Raw genomic sequence first — 26,355 nt, forward strand, 5'->3', positions numbered from 1 at the left:
GTTAAGGTGCATCAAAACTGGTTAAATTTGTCCTTTGTTCTGAACTGCACGTGACAGTGGATGTTGTCCAACCATTTCCCTTTTGCTGTAAAATTATTTTAAGTACTTTTTAAAGGCTTAAATACTTAACATTAATACAGCACAAAAGAAGGAAGGGTTGCTTACGCATTTGGTTTTGAAAAGTGTGACCTGTGGTTAAGTTCTGCTTTTTGATATGTATGGAGGGGTATATGCAACTTGAAGGGCCTGGTAAGTGCACAGAAGACAAAGCCTGCACTGTAATATTTCTATTGATATTGCATATTGCTTGACAGCATTCCAGGCAAGCTCCTACAGCTTTATCTAAGCAAGATACTGCCTTTGTTGTTTCATAAATTAAGGTAGCAATACATTTAGCTATTTATGTGCATTTCATGCATATAACACATTTGGTGTGTGATGTGGGCTTTTGTGCATTTGGTGTACTGGCTGCTCTTTTAAGGTGTTTTCTTGAATCCTGTAAATGGTCTTAATATGCAACTGAGACATGAATCAAGTGAAAAATAATGAAGTACTGAATTTAATTATTTGAGGCATATAATTCTGTAGAATCAAAACTAAACAGCCCTACCCCAAAACACTTTCCAAAATTGTGACATCATCTTAAAAAGTTTATCTAAAATAAAAATAATTCTGCAATAGGAAAACAGGCAGGATAGGAGAGTAATGTTTTAAAATTACTGAAAGCTTGCCTGCAGCATTTGAAATCCCAACAGTGTTACATGAAAAAGATGAAAGCAATACTTAAGGATAAAATTGAAACCTAATATAAACAAAAGTGAAACTGACTCCGTTGGTTTTCATTTCCCAGTTGGCAAAAATGAAAGAATAAACACAGAGGAAAGAAGCATGAGAACTTGAAAAATTAATTCAGTTTTGCCATTTATTTAATCTGTCGTCTAAATTAGACTGCTGCATGGCAGCACTCCCTTAGCAAACTACACAATAGAGGGTAGGAGCTGCACTCCTGGTTTATCCAGGTACCACTTTTCACAGCCAGAGGTCTGGGCAAAGGCCCTGCAATATGGGAAGTGGTGTCTTCTTCAGTCACAGAAGTGTTGTTTTGAAATGCTGTGGCAAACACGTACACAAAGTACAGTGGAAGTGATGACATCCAGGATGATGAAAGGGAGTCAGTAATTCAGCTGGCCAGAGTGCTTGAGTTTTAGTCATGTTGAGATTCAAATTGCTGATAAAATTTGGTATAAAATCCATGGTCAGCCTTTTTTTTTTTTTTTTTTTTTTCAATTCCTCCTTTGGGATCACCCACTTAGATCAGGGGCAGATCAACTATAACCAAAAGCCAGTATCAGCTTTGCTGATGCCATGAGTGACTGTGAATGGTTTCACTCAATTTCCACAGACCAGTCAACAGCTAAAATGTACTTTGTGACCTTGAGAACTATCTGGTGAGTTAGCCAAAATGTGGATGAATGGATGGCTGTGTAATCTCAAATAAATGTCTTTCTCCTATTTAGAGATGTATGCTCCTGGGCTATATTGAAAAAAAGGTTGGATGTTGATGAGAAGCTTGGACAATCTCTGCTCAAGCTGTGCTGGGGTGAAATGAAAAACTTTAATTCCAGAGGTCCAGTTCTCACACATTTCAACACATTGCATTCAAACATAGAAAAACTAAGTGTTTTGGATGCCGGAACAATTCTGAGATTTGAGATTGATGAGAGAATCTAAAGTCAAGTTTTGTTTAATTTAATAATATTTATGCAGCTTAGATGAGAAGTGAAGATGAGTTGAGTTGTGTCACTCTAGCTCACTCTAGTAGTATTTTAGGAAACTTCTGATGTAGAAATAGCTGCTGCAGATCACAAAGTGAGGCTAATTGCTGTTGGTCTGTGGTCAACACAAAAACTTTAAATTAAAAGCACAATTTGTAACCCATCCTATTAACTATTCATATTCTGTATCTCCTGTGGCAGAGGAAAGAGTAGCATTTTTAGAAAAAGGAGCATTAGCCCATATAATTTCAACAGGCATAAGTACAAGCTTTAATACTTAGTACACTTTAGGTGCACACCTTTAAATTTGTGTGTGCAAGAGAAAGATATTTCTCTCTTAAATTCTCCAGTGCCAAGCAATATCTCTGTAATAACTAGTTAATTTTTTTTGTGCCCAACACATCTGTGTCTTTCATGGTGCTATTTTTGTAACTGTAAATAAGTTCATGTGACAGACATGTTTCCATCTCACAGTGGGTGATTCAGAGGATCCCAGCCCCCAAGTTTGTGCCTGCCATGATCTGTCTGTAAAGAAAGTGTCTAAGTAAACATGAGATTGTTTTTTTACAAATCTGAAAAAGTGTATACTTTTCTTGAATACCTTTTCTTAGAAGTAAAGGAGAAATTGCTTTGCTGAAAGGGCTGGGCTTGCTTCTCTTTGTAAGGTTAGGCAGAGGTAGTTTATGTCTTGCTGCTGGATCTGGGTGCTGTGCTAACAATTAGAAGTTTTAGTAGCAAAGGTGTAGTTGTGGGTTAGCTATTAACTTCGGTGGTAGAAACTGCCCTTGCCCAGACAATAAAATGAAAGCTTTAAGCAAATATTAAATCACACTTAGTGTAGTGTGCAAATAGTTCTTGCTGTGTGTTGCAGAACAGTATGTTATACAAACAAAGGTAGCTGTGAGAAACAAGTCCAATCCAAGCAAGTTGGATTATATCAGGTGCAGGTCATGGTCAGTGAATGTGAAAACTCTTCCTTGAACACATTTCTTAGTGTTTGCTATCTGGAATAATTTTTTTCTGCTTCCCTGAGTGCCTCTGAAATGTCATTGAAATCCTGTCTGAACTTCACAAGCCATCAGTGTGGGAGCAATGAGATCAAGCACTTTTACAATGGCTCTTTTCTAATGTATAGCACCCTATAAAGCACTCACCCCTAATTAGGCAAAGGAATGTTAGGCAGGACACTGAGATTAAGGCTGCCCAGGCTTTACAAGGTACTCTCACAGTTTAGGATCCCCATCTTGCAGGTATGTGCATGCATAATTTCCCACTGCTTTCAGAAGGACCTATGTAGTAAAAGTGCTTGTTAAAAGTTTAGGGATGTCTCCTGTAAAGCTAGTCATGGAGCTCATGAGAATACAGTGGTCTAACAGAATGACATTGAGTTACATCAGTGAAGTGATTGTTTATAATCGTTTGAGCTCTAATAGCCTAGTTTTCATCAGGCTGGAAAATTCTTTATGAATCAAGTGTCAAATGCTGAGTTTTCCTGACAGCTTTAAAGAACACACAGAGTTTGGCTTCCATGGATTCCAACTGACACAGCTAAGCAGCAGCAGCAAATACATGTGGGTATTCAGGAGTGGATTTGCATATGAGTGCTTATTTCCAGGATAAAATTTATTATTTTGAGAATAACTGCTCCCCAGTGCAAGGAATTAATTGCTCTCTGACAACTGTGACAACAAATCTTTTGTAAACAAGGCCCTCCCAAATTTGTGTGAGTGAAGTACAGGAAAGTCACCACCTCTCTTTTAGGCAGCATTTGAGACCAAAATATTTAGAAATCTCAGATATTAAGGACAAATCATGATCGGTCATCAAATGTAACATAAAGCTTAAGAAGAAGACAAATCAGTTATTGGACTGATTATAAATAATCAATTTATAACTGTTTTTGAGACTCCTGGAGAAGGTGGCAAGGGATAGTGTCTCTTGTACAGATGTGTTGTCATCCTGATGCCACCAGAATCTCCCATCTTCACTCCCTGCAAGACCTGAAGGAAAAAAATGAAAGAAACCTCCAGGAAACAAAGTATTTTTTAAAGCTGAACCTGAAGCAATCGTTTTGTATTGTCACCAGACTAACAGACATCGGTGTAGGTTGCTGCAGTGCCAGAGAAGTGGATGTGATCAGCCACAGACATTGTGTTCTAGTGTTGTGATAGTGTTCAACACAAGAGCCAGCACAAGGGAGATTTCATTGTGGATATTGAAGGGCTGAAGCCTTCATTATGGCTAAGTCCAGAAGCAAAAAAAGAGCAACCTTTTGGGTTTATTATATTAAAATAAGATGGATTTTCTTCAGTGAACTTCTAGTCTGCAAATCCAAAGGCTAACTTTAATTAGGCCTGAGATCACTGCAAAATAACAACTCATGTCTTTGGTGCTGAGGGAGAATAAGCTCTGCATGGAAACCAAAGGAAAAAGTCTGTTTTGATGTGTAACGTCTGAATCCCAGCCAGGGCATGTTAACACCCTTTGGGTGGGACAGAAATGCTATAGGGCTGATGAAACACACTCCATATACAGTATGAGTTCTCACAGTACATTTTCCTGGGCGTGTTTAACATGCAGTCTGCAATGCTGATTTCAGTACATGTTTGAGTTACTTTTGTCTTTGTTTTCTTTGGTTTTTGTTTTGTTCTGTTTGCAGGGGAAGTTGGGTTGGTTGTTTTTTGCCCTCTGTTGTTTGAGGATAAAAGGGCTTTTCTTCATTCTACTTTGTGTATCATTCTTGGGTACAGCAGCAGGAGAGGAGTGCATGCTGAATGCTTCCCTCCTCCTCCATCTGCCTTGCAATGAGGTGGGAAGAACCTGAACACTGCATTGCAGAGCCTTAAAAGGTTGGGTAGCTGTTGCTAGCATGAATCTGTCATGCAGCAGCCTGTTTTCCCAGGTTTGTCACCACCCCACAAAGCTTTCCCCTTAGCAGCCATAGTCCTGTTGTAGCCTTGCCACATTTCCCACACCTGGGGAAGCAGGGGAAGTATTGCCTGGTGGTTGCCTGTATACATTCTTCTTAATGGCCAGGCCATGCCTTCCTTACACCAGTCTGCTCAGACCTGTGCTCTCCCACCCTGCCAGCTCTCAAGTTCTTGTCTTTCTGGCCTGTCTTGACAAAATTGCCTCTTTCCTGCAGGCACCAGAGTAAATAAGGTACCACCTTTTCTGGCTGCAGTGGACTCTTTCTTGGTGATGGACAGGAAGGACATAGTCTTTTCTGCTGCCACCAAAACATTTCGAAAGAGCAGGAAAAATATTGCTGTTGCTACAATGTGGATCAAATGTTACAGCCAACATGAGCTGGGTCTGTGGAGCAGATCAGCCATGAATACTTTAACAGAGCTCACAGCAGAGGTGCTTATTGAGAAAAAAATCTGCCAGTCATGTTTCCCCCTTCCTGCCCTGTTCAACAGGGCATCACTGTCAGAATAATGCTAAGGAAAAAAGAGGCACCATTACATGCAATTAAAAGACTAGAGAGGGTAGGTTTTACCTTTTAACTAGCTATGAGTCCAGAAAGTCTGTTACTGTTTTTTCTGGGTTTTCTGATTTTGTATCTGTTTTCTAAGTAAGGATTTCACTTTGAACCTGTAACCCTTGTACCTCTAAGAATGGTAATGCCCACTTTTACTAGTTTGCTACTCTTTAATGAAGAGGTTTGCTCTTGGTTAAAAAAAAAAAAAAAAAAAATTAAAAAGAAGGATATTGGCATAATTTAGGATTATCAGAAAGAAGGCATGTTCTGCAGCACCTGTGGTAAGATTCTCCTCCACCATATGGCAGGAAATGTACCAAGCCGAGATCTTGTCTCCACACACACTGCAGGCAGGGGAGTTTGGGTGTCCACAGTCAAAGCAGCTAAGTAAAGTGTATTTCTGTTGTCCTTTCAGTGTCAATCTCACATTTCTGAAATATTTCTGGGCAGATGAGTCTAGCAGGTTTTCTTACCTGGGAGAAGGCTCTATCCCTCGGATGAGTTTGACTTGCTTTGCTCAGAGTACAGATGGTGAAATCTTTGAAAGTGATATTCACAGCAGAATAGCTGGAAAAGGTGGTCATATTGCAAAATCCTATATGAAGGCAGAGTTCAGTCTGTAAGCAAAGAGGAGAATTTTGCTCCAAGTACTGTTCTTTAAAAAAAGATCATGTTTCCTTTTAGACTGGAACAGTCTTGGCACAGATGCAAATACAGAACCCATTTCTCTGAATCCTAAAATTAGCATATGGTCTCATTTCAGCATATCTCTTTGGTCACATGGTATGATTGATGCTTTTCTTAACTGCATCAACCTTAGCAAACAAAGAGAATAGTTTAAAAGTTTATCAACAAAGCACAAGTAAAGATAACTTTGCAAAAAAATAGTATTGCCCATTCTATATTTGCAAAGAAAAGATAAATTGATATCACACAATATTCTGCACATGTCCTCTGAGGAGCAGATGTTTTTCCACAGCTTTGAGCAAAAGCTGTGACCTACTTCACAAAAGTGCCTCTAAGATCTCATCCCACCTTAACTTTTCACAAGGTTTAATATTTCCATATACTGAAAAATCTTTAACTAGATACTTTGTGATAGGGAAAGAACTGTTTTTCTGGGAGGTTTTTTTTTGTTTGTTTGTTTTGTTTTGTTATTATTTTTTGTTGTTTTTCCATAGGAATATACTTCTAAGAAAGTACCCACAGGCAGAGACTAGCTTGTGTTTTTGGGGATAATCTTTGTGCCTTTTCAGTTATCCAGATACTGCCAGAGTGAAACTGAAGGAAAGAGAACATCATGTACTGCTCAGATGTGGTGCTTGCCATGCCATTGCTTTCACTTTCTATCTACAACTGCTGTAATTCTAGTGAAGAGCTCTTCATTCTCAAAGGTTACACTTTCTGTAGGGCAGGAGTGTTATCTCTGTGAAGGAAAAAACAAGTCAGACTTACTAGAATGTTCTTGTGGAGAGTAGGGAGGGACTACAAGCTCTTTATCAATCATTGTGGAGTAAGAATGTGTATATGCAGATTGCAACCAGTTTATAGCTTGTTGGGGAGTAACCTTCACCCTGTTCTTGAAGTTTCTCATTGCAAAAAATAGACTGAACTGACCACAGAAGTACCATGATTAGTGCAGTAATTGAAGCTCCAAAGAGGATGAAAATAATCCCTCCATAAACTGTGGTGGCAGCCCATCCATGGGCCATGCTTCTTGTGTGGGAATAGCTCTTCACAGGCTCCCAGTGGCCTCCCCCTCCATGCAAATGCCAGTGAGTTGGGGCTGATGACTTGCCCACTCACTGCTGGTTTGGGAATAATTTTATTGCTATCTTTATCAATATATTTAAGCTCCCACCCCCAAAACAGCAAATTCCTCCGAATGTGGCCCCTCTAATATTAAGACAGGTGGTAAAAATAGAGCAAGAAAAGGGAAATTATATTTCTGAAGCTCCCAGTCTTGATACATTTGTAGGAGGCATGGTTAAAAATAGTGATTTTGAAGACTGGCTATCTTACTAAGAATGCCTTACTAAGAATCATAGAGTAATATAGTCCTACTTACAATGTCTAAAGGAGCTCCTCTTTCAAGATAGGGTGGAAAAATGTTCTCTGAGGTCCCATCTGCAGCTGACTGTGTTTCTTGATGATTGGTCTTCCTTTCCTCCACCATGGGACAGCAATAAACCAGAAGAAAAAACAAACAGGGATAATTTTCAACATAATGCCTGAAGGACTTCAACATTGGGTCTCTGGGAGTATTAATCATTTTCCTGTGTTCTTACCAAGGACATGCTGGGGGTCAGTACTATCCAGATTTAAAGCTGCTGTCTGAAAGCACAGGAACAATTTTGGATTAAGGGGTTCCTCCTTCCCAGCTGCTCCTTCCCATTCCTAATGCCAGAGTGCCTTCCTCTCTTGGCTGTGCTGTCTCATGTATCTTTGAGCAGGGTGGGAGCCATGGTCCAGGTTCAAGTAGATGAAGGAGACTGCAGAAAAAAGTGCTACTTGTAAGCCTGTTAAGTTCCTATGCTTCTTCAGAAAGCTGTCTATGCAAAGAGTAGCATTAGCATGCAGCAGAACTGGGATGGGACTGAAGGGTGATGGAGTGATGGAGTACAAGGTGCTTCTTTGCCACTGGTGGAGCTGGTGCTGCTCTTTCCCTCTGCTCCTTCCTCCCTCCCAGGTGGCTCTGCTCCTCTTTGCTGACTCCATCCATGGTCTCTGCAGTGTGGAGGAAGATGATGTTAAGTGTCCCAAGGCAGGAATTAAGCCATTCTTCTCCTGGTTTACCAGAGTGTTAAGGTTCAGTAGGCAAAAGTAATCAGGCTTCTGGAGAGGTTTGCTTAGGCCAGAGGATTTTTAGCTGGGTGGGTTTTGCTTACCCACAGCTCAGGAGATCATGATAGTGGTGAAGCCAGTGGGAACTGGATATCATGGCAGCTCTGAAAATAGTGTTAGACATGCACTTGTCCTCAGTACAAAAAATACCAATAGCTGTATGTAGCTTCTTTGAGGTGTGAATGTGCAGGGGAAGTGCAACATTTAAGCTGACCAGGACTGGCGTATAGATGGATAAATGCTTTTAGTTTTACAGCCAGCTCCAGATTATAGATGTTGATACTTTGTTCTTCTTAAAAGGATTGACTGTTTCTGCATTTTTTTTGTTCAGCTGGGTAAACACTGGGGAGGGGTTGGCAAGAAACTTGGCATACCTGCTGTTTTGTAGGGTTTACCTTAGTTTCCATCTTTGTAGGTTTGCTTTATAATTGATATATTCTGTTGGATAGTGAAGCTGGCGTGGTGTTGCGCAGTGGCCCCTGAAACTTTACATACTTTTGCTACCTGTTTTGGAGCATTTCAAATGTCTTTACAAACTAGAATGATTTTTAATGTCGGGTGTTTGAATCTGTACTCACTGATGGATGGATTCCAGAGTCTCCCACCTGGAGCCAGTAGAATAAGGCTTCAAGTGCATCCAGTAATGCCATTTATGGACAGATAGGAGCCACTTCAAAGGCACTGAAGATGCTGATGTTTCTTTCTGTACAAATAAATCAGGCATTTGACAGCTCTTAGTGGCAATATGGCACCTTCATTTCCACAGGCAATTCCTCAGTAGAGTTGACTTGGTATTTTCATTGAAAGAATGTTGTTGACATGCAACTGACAAAAACCCTGCTAGATTTTAACGCCATTGTGGTCACTGCTGTCCTGAGGCAGACAGGTCTAGGAATGTCTTCTGAAGACATCCAGCTTTATTTTCAGCAGCATGTTCTCTTAAAGGAGCATGGGGTGGGGGTTGTGTTTTGATGAGCAGAAGCACGTCTATGCTCACACCTCTGTGAAGGACATACAAAAGATTCCCACACTTCCCTCCAGTGAACATCATTGTAAGATTATTTTTACCTGGGTTTGAATTTACTTTCAGAAGAACAGATCTTGGGAGCCACTCCCCTCTTCTCATAAGCCAAGCTTTTCTCCTGATTACCTTGGATTAATTTGTCTTGGTGTGGGTGATGAATAGGAAGGTGTGTGCTGACAGCTGCAGTTGCTAATCCCAGAGGAATCCCAGGGCGCCAAAAAGATGAGCATCTCTCTGCATCATGTGCAGGGGAGCAGCTGGGGAAGCCCCCAGGGATGTGGGAGAGAAAAGACAGGTTGTCTCAACTCTGCCATTTTGGGCAAGACTGGCTTCCTTGTAGTAGCAATTGTTGGCAGCTTTCTCGTTTCCTGAAATGCATTGCTTTTGTACAAAGACAGCTTCTGTTTCTTCCATGTTGCCTGTCCCAAGTGGGATTCATTGCTGCTGCTTTCAAGATGACTTTTCTGCCTTCTGTCTAAACTGTTCATTCAGATGGGCTTGAAATTTGTCTTTGGGGCTCATTACCCAGAAGACAAGAGGAGTCTGACTGCTAAATGGAAACACTCATATTGAATATTGAATCTAATGGGGTGTTTCCAGGAATTGTCTCAAAAGTGGATGCATACTTAAAGATACCTTACAAAGAAATGCATCTGTTGCACATAATTGTTTCTTCCTTGTCAGACAAATAAAAATTTGCTCATGTTTTTAGTACATTGCTATTTGCATTTTTCAGCTTTGACTCAAACTGTAGTAGGGGAACGTGGTAGAGATCTCCTGTACACATTCTGCAACCTGGATGGTTGGTGCCAAAGGGAGTGGGGTGCAGTGGCATGGCTGGCTGTTGGCCACCAACCTGGGGAATAAAAAAGCTGAACCCACATCACCCTTGCCCAGAAAACAGTTTCCTTCTTACACAGAGAGAGGAAATGCACAAGGGCTTGTCCTTTCTTGGATTCCTGGGTTTAGCTGTTTTTTCATATCTGAAGTGAACCTGAAAGGGAGCTGAGCAGTTGCAACCGTTTTCTGAGCTATTTTAGAAATTCGTAGTTAGTGCAAGAGGCTGCAGCTGAAACATGAGTGGCCAGCTCTGTGCAGTAGTAAACAAAATGCCAGTATATTTGCTAAGAAATTAGTGTGAGCATGGCTGCTGGTAAATTCTCTAAACACTTCAAAGAACCTTATTGTTACATTCAGTTTTTAATTCCTTATTAGTTTCAAGGAAATACATGTCCTCAGAGCAATGAGAGGAAACTTTGAACGTTTTTCTTCCTCTTGTGCTGGGTGTGGGCTTGGTACTGCCTAATTGTTAGTCTGTCCCATGCCTGTAGTCCCATAGGAAGCGAGAACAAACCCATTTACATTTGTGCCATTGCTGTGTGCTTTCAATTTTTTCTTTCTCTTTTTTATTTTTAAGATCAAAGGTGACAAGAATAGTGGAACAGAGAAGCTAAGAATGATGGAGAGAACACAGATGTGAAGAGCAAAAGAGAGAGGAAGGAGCTGAGCCCGGTGCAGAGGGGCAAGGATAAGCAGCAGCCTAAATGCAAGTACTTGAATGTGGAAATGATGGGTTCCAGAGTGCTTAACAGGCATTTAATGTGGTGCTTTAATCTGTGTCTAGTGCCAGCTGGTTAATGTTTTTAAAATTTCTGCCTCAGGTTCAAGACTTTGGACTCTTATGTCAATAATTTACAGCTCTGAACAGGGAAGTGGCATCAAGGTCATGTGTACATCTGTGTGTGCGAGAGAGAGGCAGAAAAAGAATTTAGTTTGAGTCTTAGCTTATGAGGTGGTGTAGTGCAGCTGAGGGGTGTGTGAAGCACTCACTTCATAGCAGAACAGCACTGAAATGTAAAATAAAAGCTAAAAAAAAATCAGTGACTGGACTGATCAGAGAAAGCTGGAGGGAGGGGGTCAAACTACTCAGCCAGAACCAAAGTGGTATGCTAAATTGCTGTGATGTAAAATGTACTTTTATTAATTCTAACCATTTGAAAGCTCTTTTGTTGGCAGAAGCATCATTTTAGCTAGTACAATGATGCCTCCTGCATGTGATTTTTTTTCATTACATATTTTTTCTTGGAGATATCTCTTTTTGGTCCACATACCTACGTTTGCAGGTACATGGACTAAAAAAACGTATCTCCAAGAGTGTGTTTTCATTTGTGACTGCTGGTATCCCACCGTATCATCAGAAAAGCTTTTGCTGATCCCTGTGTCATCTTCAGGTGAAGGTTTTCTAATATAAGTGTACCAGAAGAGTATTTTCTGCCATAAAGAGGACTTTATCCTCTCAGTTGCTCTTAGGGGAGGCTCACACACAAATCTAAAATAATGATTATATTTACAATCATTCAGTTCCTGCAGAGATTTAATAAGTGTACTGTGCAGAGGTGGAGGAGCTGCCTGGGAGTTCTGCCTGGCAAACAAATAACCTTGTCCCTTGTTCCCTGCAGCTCCTTCCCAGGTGGGTGACAATGCCTGTCGAAAGGATGCGGATGCGGCCCTGGCTGGAAGAGCAAATCAACTCTAACAGAATACCGGGGCTGAAATGGTTAAATAAGGTAAGGGGGGGGGGGGTGCATGCACATGCTGAAGGGCAGCTTGATAGCAGTGGCTGAGGTCTGCATAGGTAAATCAGCTCATTCCTGGTTTTCAAAGGGGTGACGTGGAGAGGAAGGGCAAAGCTGAATGCTTCCTGCTGAACCAGTTCCTCCGGTCTCGCCTGCCAGATCTGAAGCGTCCTGCTTTAGCCTGGTGGATTTGTGGCTCATTTAAAAGCATTTTCCAACTCTTTGTTGTTGAAGTGAGTGTTTCTGGAGACTCTGCTTGGACTTTATTTTTAACCTGGGAACACATTGTTCAACTAGTAGCATCAGAGGGATGTGTTCAAAATACTCTTCTGAGAGGGAAGACTATGTTCTGTGTTAGACTCTGAGCTGAAGCAACTTTTCCTGTTTCAGACTTGTGTGACTTCTCTGATACTTCTCAACCTGAGAGAAAATAGGGCAACTTTTCCCTTGCCAGACTTAAACCTAATATTCCTGCTCCTGAGCTCTTACTAAGTGCTCAAGACACTTTGAGAGCACATTCATGAGCTCAAACATGTCACTGCCCAATTTGAATTAATTTTGATTGGCTGACTAAAATCTAGGAGTGTATCTGAGACTGAATAGTAATGAATTGTGGAAGTGTTGCATGCTTTCTGCACTATGCAGGAGAGTAATTCACCACGCTGAAAGGCATGAAGCTGTTTTTGCTACAGAGGCTGATTTATTATCAGAATGGGTGGAAATGCACAAAAGCAGGTGCAGAAACATAGGAACTGTCTGTCTGGTTAAGTCACTAAGACAAATAGTCTGGTATCCTCCCTACAGCAGTAGTAGTTGTGGTACTCAGGTGCTCATTTTAGCATTGAAGAATGACAATTGAAATTTCTACTTTTTTTTTTTTTTTTCAGCTTTCAAAGCTAAAAATGCTTATATCTTTGAAATTATCAGGAGTGCTTTACATTTCATCTATGAATCTTTTTTCTCAGTAACTTCCTGTATCAGTGACTCTTATGTTGTGGCTGGGTAAATAAATATTGCTTTATCCATTCCCTAGTTAGCTGCACTGTGAATTTAAGTAGGTCCTTGTTCTTGCATAATGGGGTCACAGCTGAAGAGGAGACCAGTTTTTACTGCTGTCTTTGTAATTTGAGTCCCATGTTTGGGTTCTGTTCCTTGAATATCTCTATTTTGATGTTAGGTTTTCTACTGACAGTCTGTGTCTGCTGTCCTTTGCTGGGCGTTTCTGTCTAATCCTGAAATAATTTTTCTGCCCTGAGGTTTATTAAACTCTGATTCCCCACTTCTACCCTCTGATTTGGCATCAGCCTGGATTGCCTTCATCATGCTTAACAAGAAAATTGTGATCCTGAGCATTTTTGTTTAAAAATGTTTACACATTCATTCAAAAAAATGGGTCATGAAACCAAAAATATTTCTATTTTTACTGTAAATCCTGACCATAAACAAAGCCATGAACAGAATCAATGAAGTGTCATGTGTATCACAGCCTATTCTATATCCACAGAATCAACTTGACAGGCTGTAGTATTTTAATCACAGTTTGGTAAAGGACAATTCACAGTTTAGATAAGAAAGTGTGTCAGATTATCAAGATAATGAAACTCGTGTGTGCACAGCTTTTAAGGAAGTAAGATTTAAATATGAAAGAAATTATTACCATTCTGGGTTGTCATTGGCTGTCTGTTCTTGAGGACTTTTTCTAAACTGAAGAAAGAATTATACTTCTCTCAGTTAGAAATTACAAATCAGGTACAGCTTCCAAATACTTCTTTCTCCTACTGTCAGTTCATCATTATACCTCCAGAACAAACCCCTCTATAGGGCTTAAAATATAAATATTTATGTACCTCTCTGGTGAAAATGTTATCCTTCTGAGTGGCATGAAAGAGGAAGAGAATCACTTTGCCTTCCCAGAGAGACAAAACTGGGAAGTGTTAATGCAACAGCATAGTTCAGTAGAGGGCAGAGGGGATGTGAAAAGAGGGTTTATGAGAGGTCAGTGTTCTTCGTAGATCTGGAAAAGGAAGCATTCCAAGTAGCTGTAACAGAGAGGCAACTGCTGCTTTGATGGATGCTTGGAGTATTATCTTGGAAATGAATGCTGCTGTTTCAGGTTTATTCTATGACTTTGTAGCTAGTATGTGGTCTCAGGCTCAAGCACTTGCTCCCAGCATTTTGCAATGCCAGAGTTCCAAGTAATCACAGATCACAGAACATTCTGAGTTGGAAGGGACCTAGGAGGATCATCAGATCTAACTCTTAAATGAATGGTGCCCATGAAGGGATTGAAACCACAACCTTGGCATTAGTAACACCATGCTGTTCTAAACAGCTGAGGTTTGATCTACTTTCCTTTTCATGCTTATTTCTAAGAATGTCACAGCTTTTCTCTTTTGGTATTCCCACTGGAGTTTTGTAGAAATTCCTGTTACAATGTGACATTTTTGTGGGTTTTGTTTTTGACTTTAGATGAGGCTCATTTTTAACAGAAACATGAGATTCCTACACAAAAGTCCAGTGATGGAATGCTAGACCAGTCAGCACATGGTTTTCCAAGTCTGAGAGAAGGCACTGATGAGCCCTTTCCTATTAAGGTCATTATTAGGCAGCACTGACTGAAGAAGAATAATGTGTGTTTGTATTTTTTTGTTTGATAATGTGTGAAATAAAGAAGTAGTATTTAAATAGAAGGTATCCAGGTAAACGAGAACAGAACACTCAACTACATGGTATTGATGTAATCAGCTGTCTTTGCATGATTTCAGGGAAGATTAGATATTTCTTAGTTGATGAGAAAATCTGTAGTTTCTGTATAGGAATGTAAACTTACATATGTATTATAAAATTATAATACATATGGCTTCTGTGATTTTGTTATTTGTTTTATAACTTGGTATATTTCCTGTGCTTCAAGACATCTGGGATTGGGAAGAACTTTCTGAAATGAACTGAATCACTGTAATGACCACCTAGACTGCTGTTGAGTGTCCTTGCAGCTTCTTTTGAAGCAGTGAGTACAGCTGATGATGACAGGAATGTCTGTCTGGAGTCTTGTTCAGTCTGCTAGGTTTTGAATTATCATATGGTCTATTTTAATCTGGTCTATTCTTAAAGTTCTTGTTGATAGAAACTTTTTTCTATTGAAGTATGGGGTTTTTTTTCCCCATGCTTATTATAGTCTATGAAAGAGCAAAGGCAGGGGAGCTTATTCTAAGTCTGATGAACATGGTAATGTTGTGGACAACAAATAGTGGCTTTGAGGCTTGCTTTTAATTCTTTTAAGTTGGGGAAAGAGGTAATACTGTTGATGATTTACTTATATGTGGAGGGAAGAGTAAAGAGGCAAAAAACATGTAACAGAAATGGTAGAACTACATTAAGAGGAAGACTGAGAGTGTACAGACTTGAGGGGACTGAGGAACATGTTAAATCAGTGCTTGCACCAAATTAAAGATGAAGCCAAGAAGGGAAGAATGCAGTTCTGAACAAGCAAATGTGACAGAAAGGATTAAAGACAAGAATTGAAGGACAGAACTCAGGCTCAGAAGAAAACATCACATGGGAAGGAAGAGAAATAAACCTAGCCTTGGCAGAGTGAAATATTAACCAGACAATCAGGGAAGAAAAGGGATTGTTGGGGGAAGGGGAAAGGGTGAAGGATTTATCTCACCCGACCAGATATCTACAATGCAGTTGTTTAAATGAGAGCTGCCTGTCTAGAGCTGTATGCAGTCAGTAGAGAGAAATAGGCATGAAATTCTAGGGTGAAAATCAGGTAGTATAGCTCAGGTGGCTGCTGCAGGAGGAGGGTGCATTTTGCCCTGGAAGTACTTTTCTTTTCACAGACTGATAATTGGATCTAAAGGTGCAGTGGCAGAGTTTATAGTGCAAGATGTCTGCATGTGAAGCCAGATAAGTATTCTTCCCAGCTGGGGAGAAAAAACAAGCTTGATTTGTATGGCTTTGCAGAAAACAGCATGAAGAATTCTGAAGCAGCCCTCTAGGTCAGAACAAAGGAATTCATTACCAGGTTGTATGACATAAAAGCATATCTGATCCAGCATCCTCCTGGCCCAGTATGCTGTGTTCTAATTGCTTGTGGAAAGAGGGTAGGAAACATGCTATCAAGCTCTGAAAGCCATTGGGCCCCCAGACCTGGAGTTACATCCTAAAACTATTATCTTTAATAGTTGCCAGGGATCTTCCACGATCTCTTGGGGAATCAGTTTATGCTGAGACCATTTAAAGCATGCCTTGATTTAGCTGTGTGTTAAAAAAACCAAAATTTTAAAAAGCATTCCTTTGTATTTCTTTAAGTGCATTTCTCTTTGGTCTAAAGTTTCTGAACTAAAATGTGTTCAGGTATCTACAATGCACTTCTTCACATGAGTGTCTGTTTAATTTATCCTGACTGGAAAGATGTCTGCCATTGATATATCCTTATGTCTGTTTACTTGGCATACAAATTTGCAAGGTGTCACTTCTTTACCATGCTAGAATTTACTGGCTGAATTATTGATTTTGCTCTGTCCCTGTGGTGGTTTAGTTTCAGATATATTTTTCCTAATCATAAAAGTGTCTGTGCTGACAAGACTACCCTTTGTATGAAAGCTTAGAAATGTGTAGTACTGCGTGTTTTTTCCATGTGTCAGCTTGGGAAGCTGCCAAGCTCATACTCTGTGAAGTGGCTTCTGAGTATTTCATACACTTGGACTGTGTTCTGCTTTTAGTGACGCCAGTGGATATTTTCCTGTTGATTTCAGTGACAGTGACACTGGGCTAGAAGGGAGCAAAATACTTGGAGATGCTGATAAATTAGTGACTTAAAATCATCAGAAGAATCCTCAAGCCTATCAGTGTTGGCATTTCCTGTTTGTTTTCCCTTCCAGGAGAAGAAGATTTTTCAGATTCCCTGGATGCATGCTGCAAGACATGGGTGGGATGTTGAAAAAGATGCTCCCTTATTTAGAAACTGGGCAATTCACACAGGTATTGGAACTCTCTTTTTTCAGAACAGATTTTCACGTTGTTTTCCCTTTTAAAGTTACATTTTCCTTCTTTCTTGTCTTTGCTTTTACTAACACAGAGAGTGAAATTAAGTTTCCAGATTTGTGGAAGGCTAAATGTTTTTTTCAAGGTCTACAATACTCTCCAGCTTAATTGAAGTGCCATAACTGATTTACATTGAGGAACACAGTAAAACACAATTGATTTAAATGTTAACAACATTGGGTCAAAACTGTCAGGAGCAGAGCACAGTCAGCACTTTGTAGACATAGGCCCTTAGGCTTTTTATGCCTTTCTATGGATTTGAGCCAGACATAATAAAGGTAAATGCTGTGCAAGCTTTTCTATGTTGTTATGGAGTCACACCAGATCTGCAGTGCCCTGGCTCTTTCTTGAGCACAAACTGTTCATCATTTGTTCTAGAAATGTGCATGAGAATGAGATCACGTCACTCTCTCGCAACCTCCGCTATTGTTCGAATTCTTGTCATGGGAACCAAAGGCTGATACTTGAAGCTAACCTACGCTGTTATTAATTTGTCTTGGATCTTCAATCACATGTCATATGGTCCTAACTTTCTGGTTTTTTTGCTTAGGAAAATACCAGTCAGGAGTTGATAAACCTGATCCAAAGACATGGAAGGCAAACTTCCGTTGCGCTATGAACTCCCTGCCTGACATAGAAGAAGTGAAGGATAAAAGTATAAAGAAAGGAAACAACGCCTTCAGGGTGTACAGGATGCTGCCGTTATCTGAAAGACCTTCCAAAAAAGGTAGAAGGAGAGCTTTGCCAACATCAAGTGCTGCTGAGGGCATTGTGTTGAGAAAAACACCTACTGCAGGTAGCCCAGTATGCAACAAGCCACTAGTGCAAGCTGCACATGTCACCCTGGCTGGCTGGGAAATGACTGGAACTTAGGAACAGCTGTTTGAAAAATGGGCTACATTGAGAAGAGAGGATCAACGAGATCTGATACCCCCAAAATGTTGATATTTTTTGGGTAAAACTTATGGAGTTGTGTTCAGAATCTAGTCCCAGATCTCCTTCAGTTAAGGAGAATGACTAGGGGATATTAGAGCTCAACACATTGAACTCAGTGGGGTCATTCAGAACATGGTGGCAGACATTTTGGTATCTTTTCAAGCAAGGGTACAATTAAACAGGCTCTGTTTTGAGATGAGTGAGAGCAGTACACTCTGCTCAGAGCATTAAACCACAAAACCACATTGTTAGCTTGAGAGACCATGAAAAACCAACCCACAGAGCATGATAATGGTGAAATGGGAAAGTATCCGAGTCCCTAAATTTATGGATTAAATGTCCTGCCTGCCAGGAGGAGACCTAACCACCAGGTCAATCTCATGAATATTTGGTTTCTTTTGAAGTAGAAACATTGGTTTATTTAGGGCTCATTAGCTTTCGTATGGCTTCCTTACTGGTTTATGCAGTAGAACAATGGCTTCCTTGGTCATCTGGTATTCTTTATTGTCTAGAATTTTGGATGAAAAGATAACTTGCAAAACAAACACACAGTGTTTCTCTAAAATCCAGTTCAGTACACCTGTAGATACAGTTTGCTATTTTCTTAGAGTGAGAAGTGAAAGGCAGATCTTCAGTTTAAGGTCAGTGTGACTGGAATTGATGAACCATGGCATTTTTGGGGCAGAATCATACTGTGAAAGGGAGATCAATGTGCAAAAGGTAGAACATTTGTTTTGAAACTGTTTCCAGTCCCTTGTCAGTAGTATATTTTGTATGTTTAGGCACATTCCCCTGGACCATAACATGTCCCGTGGCAGTAGATTCATGTAGGAACTACAAAAGTTGATTTTTAAAGCTGAGATTTAAGGAATGGGGGCTGTTGCAGGAGAAAATTCTGCAGAAAGTCCAATTACTGTAAAACCCTGACATAGTTTGGGCCTCATGTATATTTTCACATTCCCTTTTTTTGTGGCATGTGGCTAAATGTGGGTGGGAACAAAATAATCTGGCTGCAAATATTTCTAATTTTCTGTAGTTTCATGCAGTAGAGATGGGAGAAACTCCTGGGACAAGTCTGTGGGGTAGAGCTGAGCTTGCACCAGCAAGACTGAGCTTCTCCATCAGGTCAGAGCAGGGGCAGCAGTACTAGGGTCTGCCAAGTGCATGACAACTTGTGAGGGTCACATGAAGTGTGATTTTTGGGATTCCCAAGTCCAGCATGATTGCATAAACCACTCTTGCGTGAATTTTAATATGCATTTCTCTACCAGGTTGCAACTATTTACAAAAATATTGGTCAAAGTTTATTGTGATCTTCTTTCACATTAAATCAATTAACAATCTCCCTTTTCCTGTAGCTGCAGAGAAAATGTCAGAAATGTGATGAGACATTTATTTTGATTTTTCTTCCCTTTAAGAATATTTTTCTCTGCCTTCCTATTTTTTTTTAACAGGCCTTGGTTTTTACTTCGTACTTTGATATTTTGACTGGAGTTGCTTTCCTTGGTCCCATAGCAGTTCTCTTTTGTAGCCTTTTAAAAGAGAAGCACAAAGCCAGGGCATTGAAGGTGAATTTTTTTCTGTCCAGGCCTTAAGGGAAGAGTAAAATTAAGCAAAATGTGTTCTTCCTTTACTAGGAAGTCCTGCCATTTTGAGGCTCATTTTGGGGCTATTTGTTGATGAATATAGAAAGCAGGAAGGATAACTCATGGCACACAGGACTTTATGAAATCTTCCTTCTGTTGTTGCAGGAAAAAAGACAAAATCTGAGAAGGATGACAAATTCAAACAAATTAAGGTAAGAAGTGTCTGTTTAACAGTGCAAGAGCTTGTGAATACAATATTTGCAAATATTTTTTAATAGCCCCAACAGTATATTGTGATGGGTACTTGTGAATGCTTGTGGTTTGGTTTAGTAACTACAGTTACCCAGGATGTTTGAGGTTTTTTTTAAATGTGAAGGCTGTGGAAGCTGTGACTTACGTCATCAATGGACACAGCCCTTGTGTTACAATGCCTGGAGGTTGGAAAACTGGCAGTCTCAGCAATACATTTGCCATTTATTTGTCTCTGTAAGGAGAAATGTAGTAATTAGGGAAAGAATGCTTCTGAACAATAGAGCTACCTTTTGGAGCAATTAATTTCTGTGTGTTAAGCACTGGAAATTCCTTTTCATTTAGGCAAGGGTCAGAGTTGCACCTTGTGCTCATGTTTTGTCAGTTAGAAGGCCTCAGCTGCAAAGCTCTACAGTCACAGCCTGAAATTTCTGCTTGTTCAGAGTGTGGGCCCAGACTGACGTTGCTGTCCCTGCAAGGCAGGGTGTTTCCTAGCTTTCACACCTCTGCCAAAGGCCTCTGCCAGGTGGTCAGTATTACACACCAGCAGGAGCTGGTCCACCTTCCATTAAAAAAACAAAAAAAGCAAATATCAGAGATTTCAGACTTAGTTTACAGTAAAATTGGTGTCCTTGAGCTGTGTGTAGCAGCTGTGTCTAACAGTGCATGGACAGCTTGGTCCCCTAATGTTCACTTGTGGAGGGCTGTGCCACCCATGCCTGTGTTCAGGCTCTGCAGCCCCTTGCCAGAAGGTTCTCTGGGTCAGGTGAACCCAGAAATCTAGAAGAAAGTCCTCCACTGAAACTGGGTTTGGAAGGCAGATGTTGCCCCAGGAGTTGTGACTTGTGGAGTAACATGTCAGAATGCTGTGACTTTTAAATTGTCCTAAAGGAACCATTTTTTAACTACTCTGTTTGGCTCATACAGCCACGTGTGCTTGTTATAAAGTGACTCTGATGTTCAGACTCTGATAGCTGATGTTCAGAGGGAGCCAGTAAAACTGCTTTGGTCAGAACAGAGCAGTGTGCCAGCACATACACCTACCTACCAGTGATACCTACTGCTAGTTCTTGTGGCTGGAACCAGGTAGAATTCTTGTCTGTTCCCCCATTCTGGAAGATGTGTGCAGTGGCTAGCCTGGATTTTTAAAGAAGTGCTTTTTCCATACTCAGCCACTCTTAGGGTGACTGCTGAATGTTAAAGCCTGTAGCAGTGGAGAAGGGTAGTAGGTGAATTAAAGCAAATGCCTGTTTTTGGGCATGAAAGCTGCTTATAATTGCTTTGTTAGGTGATGTGAATTCCTGAGATGCAAGTTGCATGTCTTGAATTGAGCACCAGTTACTCTGAAACATCTCTTTTAGTGGGAGGCTACTCCAGGATTTGCCTGGTAACTGCAGTGGGGTGATAGCAGTAGAGGGAGAAGCTGAGAATCTGAGCAAAGATATGCAAAGGGCTTAAGCATAGCAAGAGCCTTGCAGTGAGCTTCCCATTGTTGCCACTGCTGGACCCTGGGGCACCCACAGCAATTATGGGTGGGCTGAGCTTGAGCATGGTGCTCAGAGCAGTCACTGCTTGTCCCTGAGCATGTGAGAGTCATGGACCATACCAAATCCCTGCTCCACATTAGCAAAGATGCAAGCAAGTCTCCCACCCCACGGGTAGGTCTCCTGGACTTTTCATTATAATTCATTAAAATAATTTAAAAATGAATTCTCAATAATGGGAAGGAAATGGAAATGAGAGCAGCCCAGATAAAACTGGTCTGTTTCTTTTGAAACAAAGGACTGAACTGAGGCTTAATTTCTGCCTTACCCTAGACGTGTCATTTTGACCATGCAACTCCATATTAAGAGACATTTAAAAAATCTTAGTGACAGCTTTCCTCATGCTTTTAGCTTAGGCTAGACATTTGAACACTGAAAATTTAGGTGATTTAACACCAACTGTGCCAGTATCCAAGTCTTTTTGTGCATCTGACACCATCGCCTGAGTTCTAGGAAGCATATTTGTTGCTGAAGCTTGAAAGGGGCTACTAAATAAATTTCTCTGTAATCAAGTCTCAGTAAAGTTAAGCAAGTCCTGCATACAGTGTTTCCATAGGGGCTGCTGTATTTACTGTGTTGCACCAAACCAGATACTCAGGGCTCCAGTGTGCAGCCCTAACCTATCTCTGCAGTTGTGACCCTCAATGGATCAATAGCAGCTAATTTTATCTTTTCCAGCTCTCCAAGTCTTTGACCTGTGGGCCAACACAGCTGGTGCATCTCATCAAAGACCTAGTTGCCATTAACATGTAACTTTCCAGCCTTCTGATGTGCCGAGGGACAGGGTGCATGTTTGCCTTGCTTTAGTGTCTGGGCAGGTGCTTGTGTTGAAGTGACAATTCTTTTTGAGTAGATCACAATCACAGCATGTGGCATCTAGAAAAAACCAGTCACAGTGCCACCAGTATTTTATCCCAAAGATAACAGTTCATATGGTTAGTACTGGGCTGGGCTGGCACCCCAGGTCCTGAGGTTCACTTTTGCCCTGCCTTTGATGAAATACTTTAGAGCAGTGAAAATGAGCACAGTGTGGACAGCTCTGCACCTCTGTGTGGCTATCTCTGGCTCAGCAAGCAGGGGAGAACTTGCAGCCTTGCAGGGCTGGTAGAGTAAGAACAGAAGACTTCAGACATTGTAACCAATAAACCTATGAGAGAGTCAATACAAGGGAGGAAGTTGCATGTGTAGAAAAATCCTTTTAAAGAAATCCTGAATTAATGGAATATATTTTTTGGTGTCTAGTCTGAAGGGATTTTTTAGATTCCCACTCGTATATATTGGGGTTACAGAGGCATCTTGTGGAAAGCTCTGTCTGTGTAGAACAGGTGGTGTTTTTCAAATGCTGTTGCCCTGTGGTAATGTTTGTGATGTGATCTAAAAGGCTGTATTTAGTGTAAACACTTTGGTTTGCCTTCAGGCTTGGTGTAGAGAAAAATTAAGACTAGAATTTAGTAATTGCTGTACAGAAACTAAGACTTCCTTTTAGAGAGTGCAAAGAGACAGGGCATATTTGGAAGGGACTGAGAACAAATATTAAATAGAGTACTGTTTTAAAGCAGTGTTTCTTCCTTGTTTGTTTCAAATGTTAATCTCTTGTAGTAAATAGCTTACTACTTCCTTGCTCTCAGAAGGCTTACTCTAAATTTGAAAATTACAAATAACTTTCGTTTCAAAGCACAAGATTTGGAAATGAATTAGTCTCGGGCTTCTCCTCAGAGAAATATTTGTTCCAAGACAGTGTCTTGCAGAGAGCAGGGGGTATATGGCAGGCAGAAGTGATGGGATTTATTACCATCTCAGAACAAAGAGATGAACTGTCTCCTAAAATAAAGCAATCCTTACCCAACTGTACTGCTTTCATTCTAGCAAGAGCCAGTTGAATCATCTTTTGGGATGAATGGGCTAAATGATGTCACTTCTGACTATTTCCTGTCCTCCAGTATAAAAAATGAAGTTGACAGTACAGTGAACTTTGTAGGTAAGTACTCCTATGCTTTGTTTTACATACTAAGCACACAGGTGACTTCAAAAACGCTTTTGATCTGCCAGGCTTATATTTCCATCAGCATTTTGCACTTCAGGGAATGTCACAGTTGCAGTCAGGTAGACCCTGCAGTAGCCTAGGTCATGCAAGATTGTGGTTGCAGGGCAACTCCACCACTTTGCAGAGACAGTGAGCAGTACTGTGCCAGTGGGGTGGTTCCCTTAAGAGTAAAACACTTACAGGCACTCTTAGCTGGCTTCTCATGATGGGGAGTTATTCCACTGAGGGTAGTTCTCAGCCATGAGGAGAATGTAGCCAATGTCACGTGGGAGTTAAACTGCAGTCAGATGTTTCCCAATGCTTAAAGCAGAGGTTTGTATAGAATACCATTTTATTTGGGAATTCAAACCAGCAGGCAAAATGTATAAACTTGGTTCTTTTTACTGATACCTCAGCAGCAGAGACAGTTTTTAACATCACTGAGCTAACTAAAAGGATCATCAAAGACTACATTTTGAAACTAGTACATTAAAAATTAGCTGTCATCTCATCATATGAATAATTGGTCCTCGGTAGAATAATTGGACTGGGCTTTGACAGCTCTTTTTTGGCTAAGGTTGTCATGGCAGCAAGAGGTCCTGCATACCATTTTGTCTAGAATTCCACTTTTAAATATGACAAACATGTTAGTATTCTGCTTGAAGAGATGGCAGAAATCATGTGCAGTGACTGGTTTTGATCCCCATATATTAGGTCACAAGGCTTTGCATAGTCATTCCCCTGAAGTACTTGTGTGGCTGAGGAGTTTGTGAGTAGTTTTGCTCTCTTTTTTAGCAGTTCTTACAAAGTTGTTTCTTTGTAAGAGTACTGGAACACGCTTGTTGGTGCTACTATTATAACTTGAAGGAGTAGCACCATAGTGCTTTTAGTGCTTCCTGTTCACTGACTGAGGATTGGGCAGGGAACTGGCATTCAGTGTTGTTTAACTATTGCAGTGTGAGGTGTGCTGCTTATCCAGACTGGAGAAAGAAGCTGTTATTTAGGATTGCAGAAAGACTTTTAATGTAAACAGGCAGGAAAAGTAAATTAGAATTGTTCTGCAGAAATACAGGAAATCAGCTGGAGGGGATGCAAGACAAACAGCACTTGCAGAGTTTCTGAAATACATGCAGCTCACTGGAAGCTGTGGCATATTGCCCAAGTGAGCAGTAGATTTTGCTGTGCATTTTATCTCTCAGGGTGGGTAAGAATTTGTCAGGTATTGAGGAAAAAGATAAAACAGTGCAGATGGCCTGTTTATACCCTGTGTGAGTTGCACAATATTGGTCTCTCCCAGATAAAAAATTAACTCTGTGTGCTCTTGCACCATTCTCACCACACTCAATAAAAAACTGGTTGTTTCAGAGCCAGGAAAGGTGAAATAATGGGGAAACTAAATATCTGAAACATAATTGTAGTAATTGTAGTGATTCAACTTTAAAAGTCTATCCAGTATGTATGTAATGTTCTTTATGCTGGCATTGCTGTTTAAAATACACATCTAAGTTTTGAAGATTTTCCAGTGGTTACCTGGCACTTCTCAAAGCAAAGTAATGTGCAGCTTTTCCCTGGGAAAAACACCTGTCACTTTTATTTTTCAAAAAGCCTTGTCAAAAGATAGAATGCAGGAGTGGATTGTGTGTATAGACATGTGCATTCATGTTTATTTATCTTCATGCAGGAATAGATGCTATCTTTTGACTTTTTCAAATTTAATTATTAGTATACTCAGGTGACTTAACAGAAGAATTGCAAGATCTGTTGTATTTTGTTGCCTACAAAAAGTGGACTGTTTGAACAACACAACATTGTGTTTGTACAAATTTGGCCTTTTGTTCCTTTTGAAGTTTTATGTTCAGTGAAAGAATATCTATAGTCTTTCTCTTGGGTAACTATGGTTTCAGGTAAGCCATCCTCTGAGATTGCTCCATCCCTGTGCATTCTTCTGACCTAACTAGTTGGCTTTCAGTTCCATGCTGAATTAATGCATTTGTCATGTGTTCATATAGCTGGGATTAAATGAGTTGTCCAAATTGTACAAGACAGAGAAAATTCTGTCAAGCAGCTTCAGACAAGTGAGATTATGGCTTTCACCATATTTTTGCTTTGCTCAGTAAATTCTTGGTACCTTGGTTTGTTAACCTTTTTCAAAAGGTTGTGTGGAACAACTAATATCTCCAAAGCATTTCAGAACACTTGGAAAGCACTTGGTTGCTTCACTTTGTAGAAATAAGTAATGCTCCTTTGATATTAAATTTCATGTGCTCTTTTGATATTAAATATCATGTGCCTGGGGGAATAGGAAAGCCCTCTGTTAATAACTAACTGAACTGTAGCTTTCTGTCACAGACCATGGGGATTGAAGGTACAACTTATTTTCTACATACCATTGATGGCATTGCAAGGGTCAGTGAGAATAGCCATCTAATTGGAAGAGAAATTTTTCATAGATTCATTTCATGTATATCAGAATCCCCCAATGTTTTGCTTGACCCCATGGCCAGGTTTTTGCATGCCTATTCTGGTCTTCTGTTGTGTAGTTTACATGAGAGCATTCAGAGGCCATAGGATGTTGGCAACTTGCTTGTTGAGAATCACAGATTTCCTTTAGAACTCTCACTGAAACTTATATCCCCTGAAAGCAGCTGATGACATGGAAAAAAGTGCTGAGACTATTGAAAAGTCAGTCAGATACCAAGCAGGCTCTTAGAGATCCAATAGGGTCGAGATGTTATCAGTAATCCATTTTTTTGTTTCTAATCCCAAGTTGTAGGACAGCCACATCTTGATGGCAGCAGTGAGGAGCAGGTGATAGTTGCCAACCCCCCTGATGTTTGTCAGGTGGTAGAGGTGACAACAGAAAGTGATGAACAGCCCCTCAGCATGAGCCAGCTGTACCCTCTACAGATCTCCCCTGTGTCATCCTATGCAGGTAAGCAACTTGGCATTTCTTTACACTCCTTTTTCTGGAAATGTTTGGAAGACACTGGGGAAAAGAGGGCTCTTCCAGGCTAGCTAACAAAGATTCAGAAATGCATATTCATCTGCCCTCTGAATTATTAATGAAACTCAAAAATGCACAGTCTTCTGCTCATTTCCTTGGGAAATGACAGATCTGAGTTTGGAAATGTAAGCTGCAGGTTTTAGCCTGTGAGTAATGGAAGAAGAACTTTTTAGGTATAATGTGGAGGTCTTTTAGAGGGGGACTTTCAGTGGTACAAATGACATGCCCTCTGCCTTATTAAAGATCAAAGGTCCTTTT

At 40.4% G+C, this 26,355-nt stretch overlaps 2 protein-coding genes across 4 annotated transcripts in view; both read left to right on the forward strand.

The window, feature by feature from the left end:
• CASP3 (caspase 3) overlaps positions 1-26,355 on the forward strand; it is a 180,485-nt gene that overhangs the window by 39,351 nt on the left and 114,779 nt on the right. The window lies entirely within an intron of this gene.
• IRF2 (interferon regulatory factor 2) overlaps positions 1-26,355 on the forward strand; it is a 40,056-nt gene that overhangs the window by 6,213 nt on the left and 7,488 nt on the right. For 2 of the 3 annotated variants that reach the window (XM_079305666.1, XM_079305667.1), the window contains exons 2-8: positions 10,545-10,677; positions 11,587-11,694; positions 16,593-16,692; positions 17,306-17,482; positions 19,443-19,489; positions 22,937-23,048; positions 25,861-26,025. In XM_079305666.1, coding sequence (XP_079161792.1) covers positions 10,672-10,677; positions 11,587-11,694; positions 16,593-16,692; positions 17,306-17,482; positions 19,443-19,489; positions 22,937-23,048; positions 25,861-26,025 — 715 coding nt within the window. In that variant the 5' untranslated portion in view covers positions 10,545-10,671. The remainder of the gene's footprint in view (positions 1-10,544; positions 10,678-11,586; positions 11,695-16,592; positions 16,693-17,305; positions 17,483-19,442; positions 19,490-22,936; positions 23,049-25,860; positions 26,026-26,355) is intronic. The other variant, XM_079305668.1, reaches the window with a different exon arrangement.

The sequence above is a fragment of the Erithacus rubecula genome (genome assembly GCF_903797595.1).
Source record: "Erithacus rubecula genome assembly, chromosome: 5".
NCBI lineage: Eukaryota > Metazoa > Chordata > Aves > Passeriformes > Muscicapidae > Erithacus > Erithacus rubecula.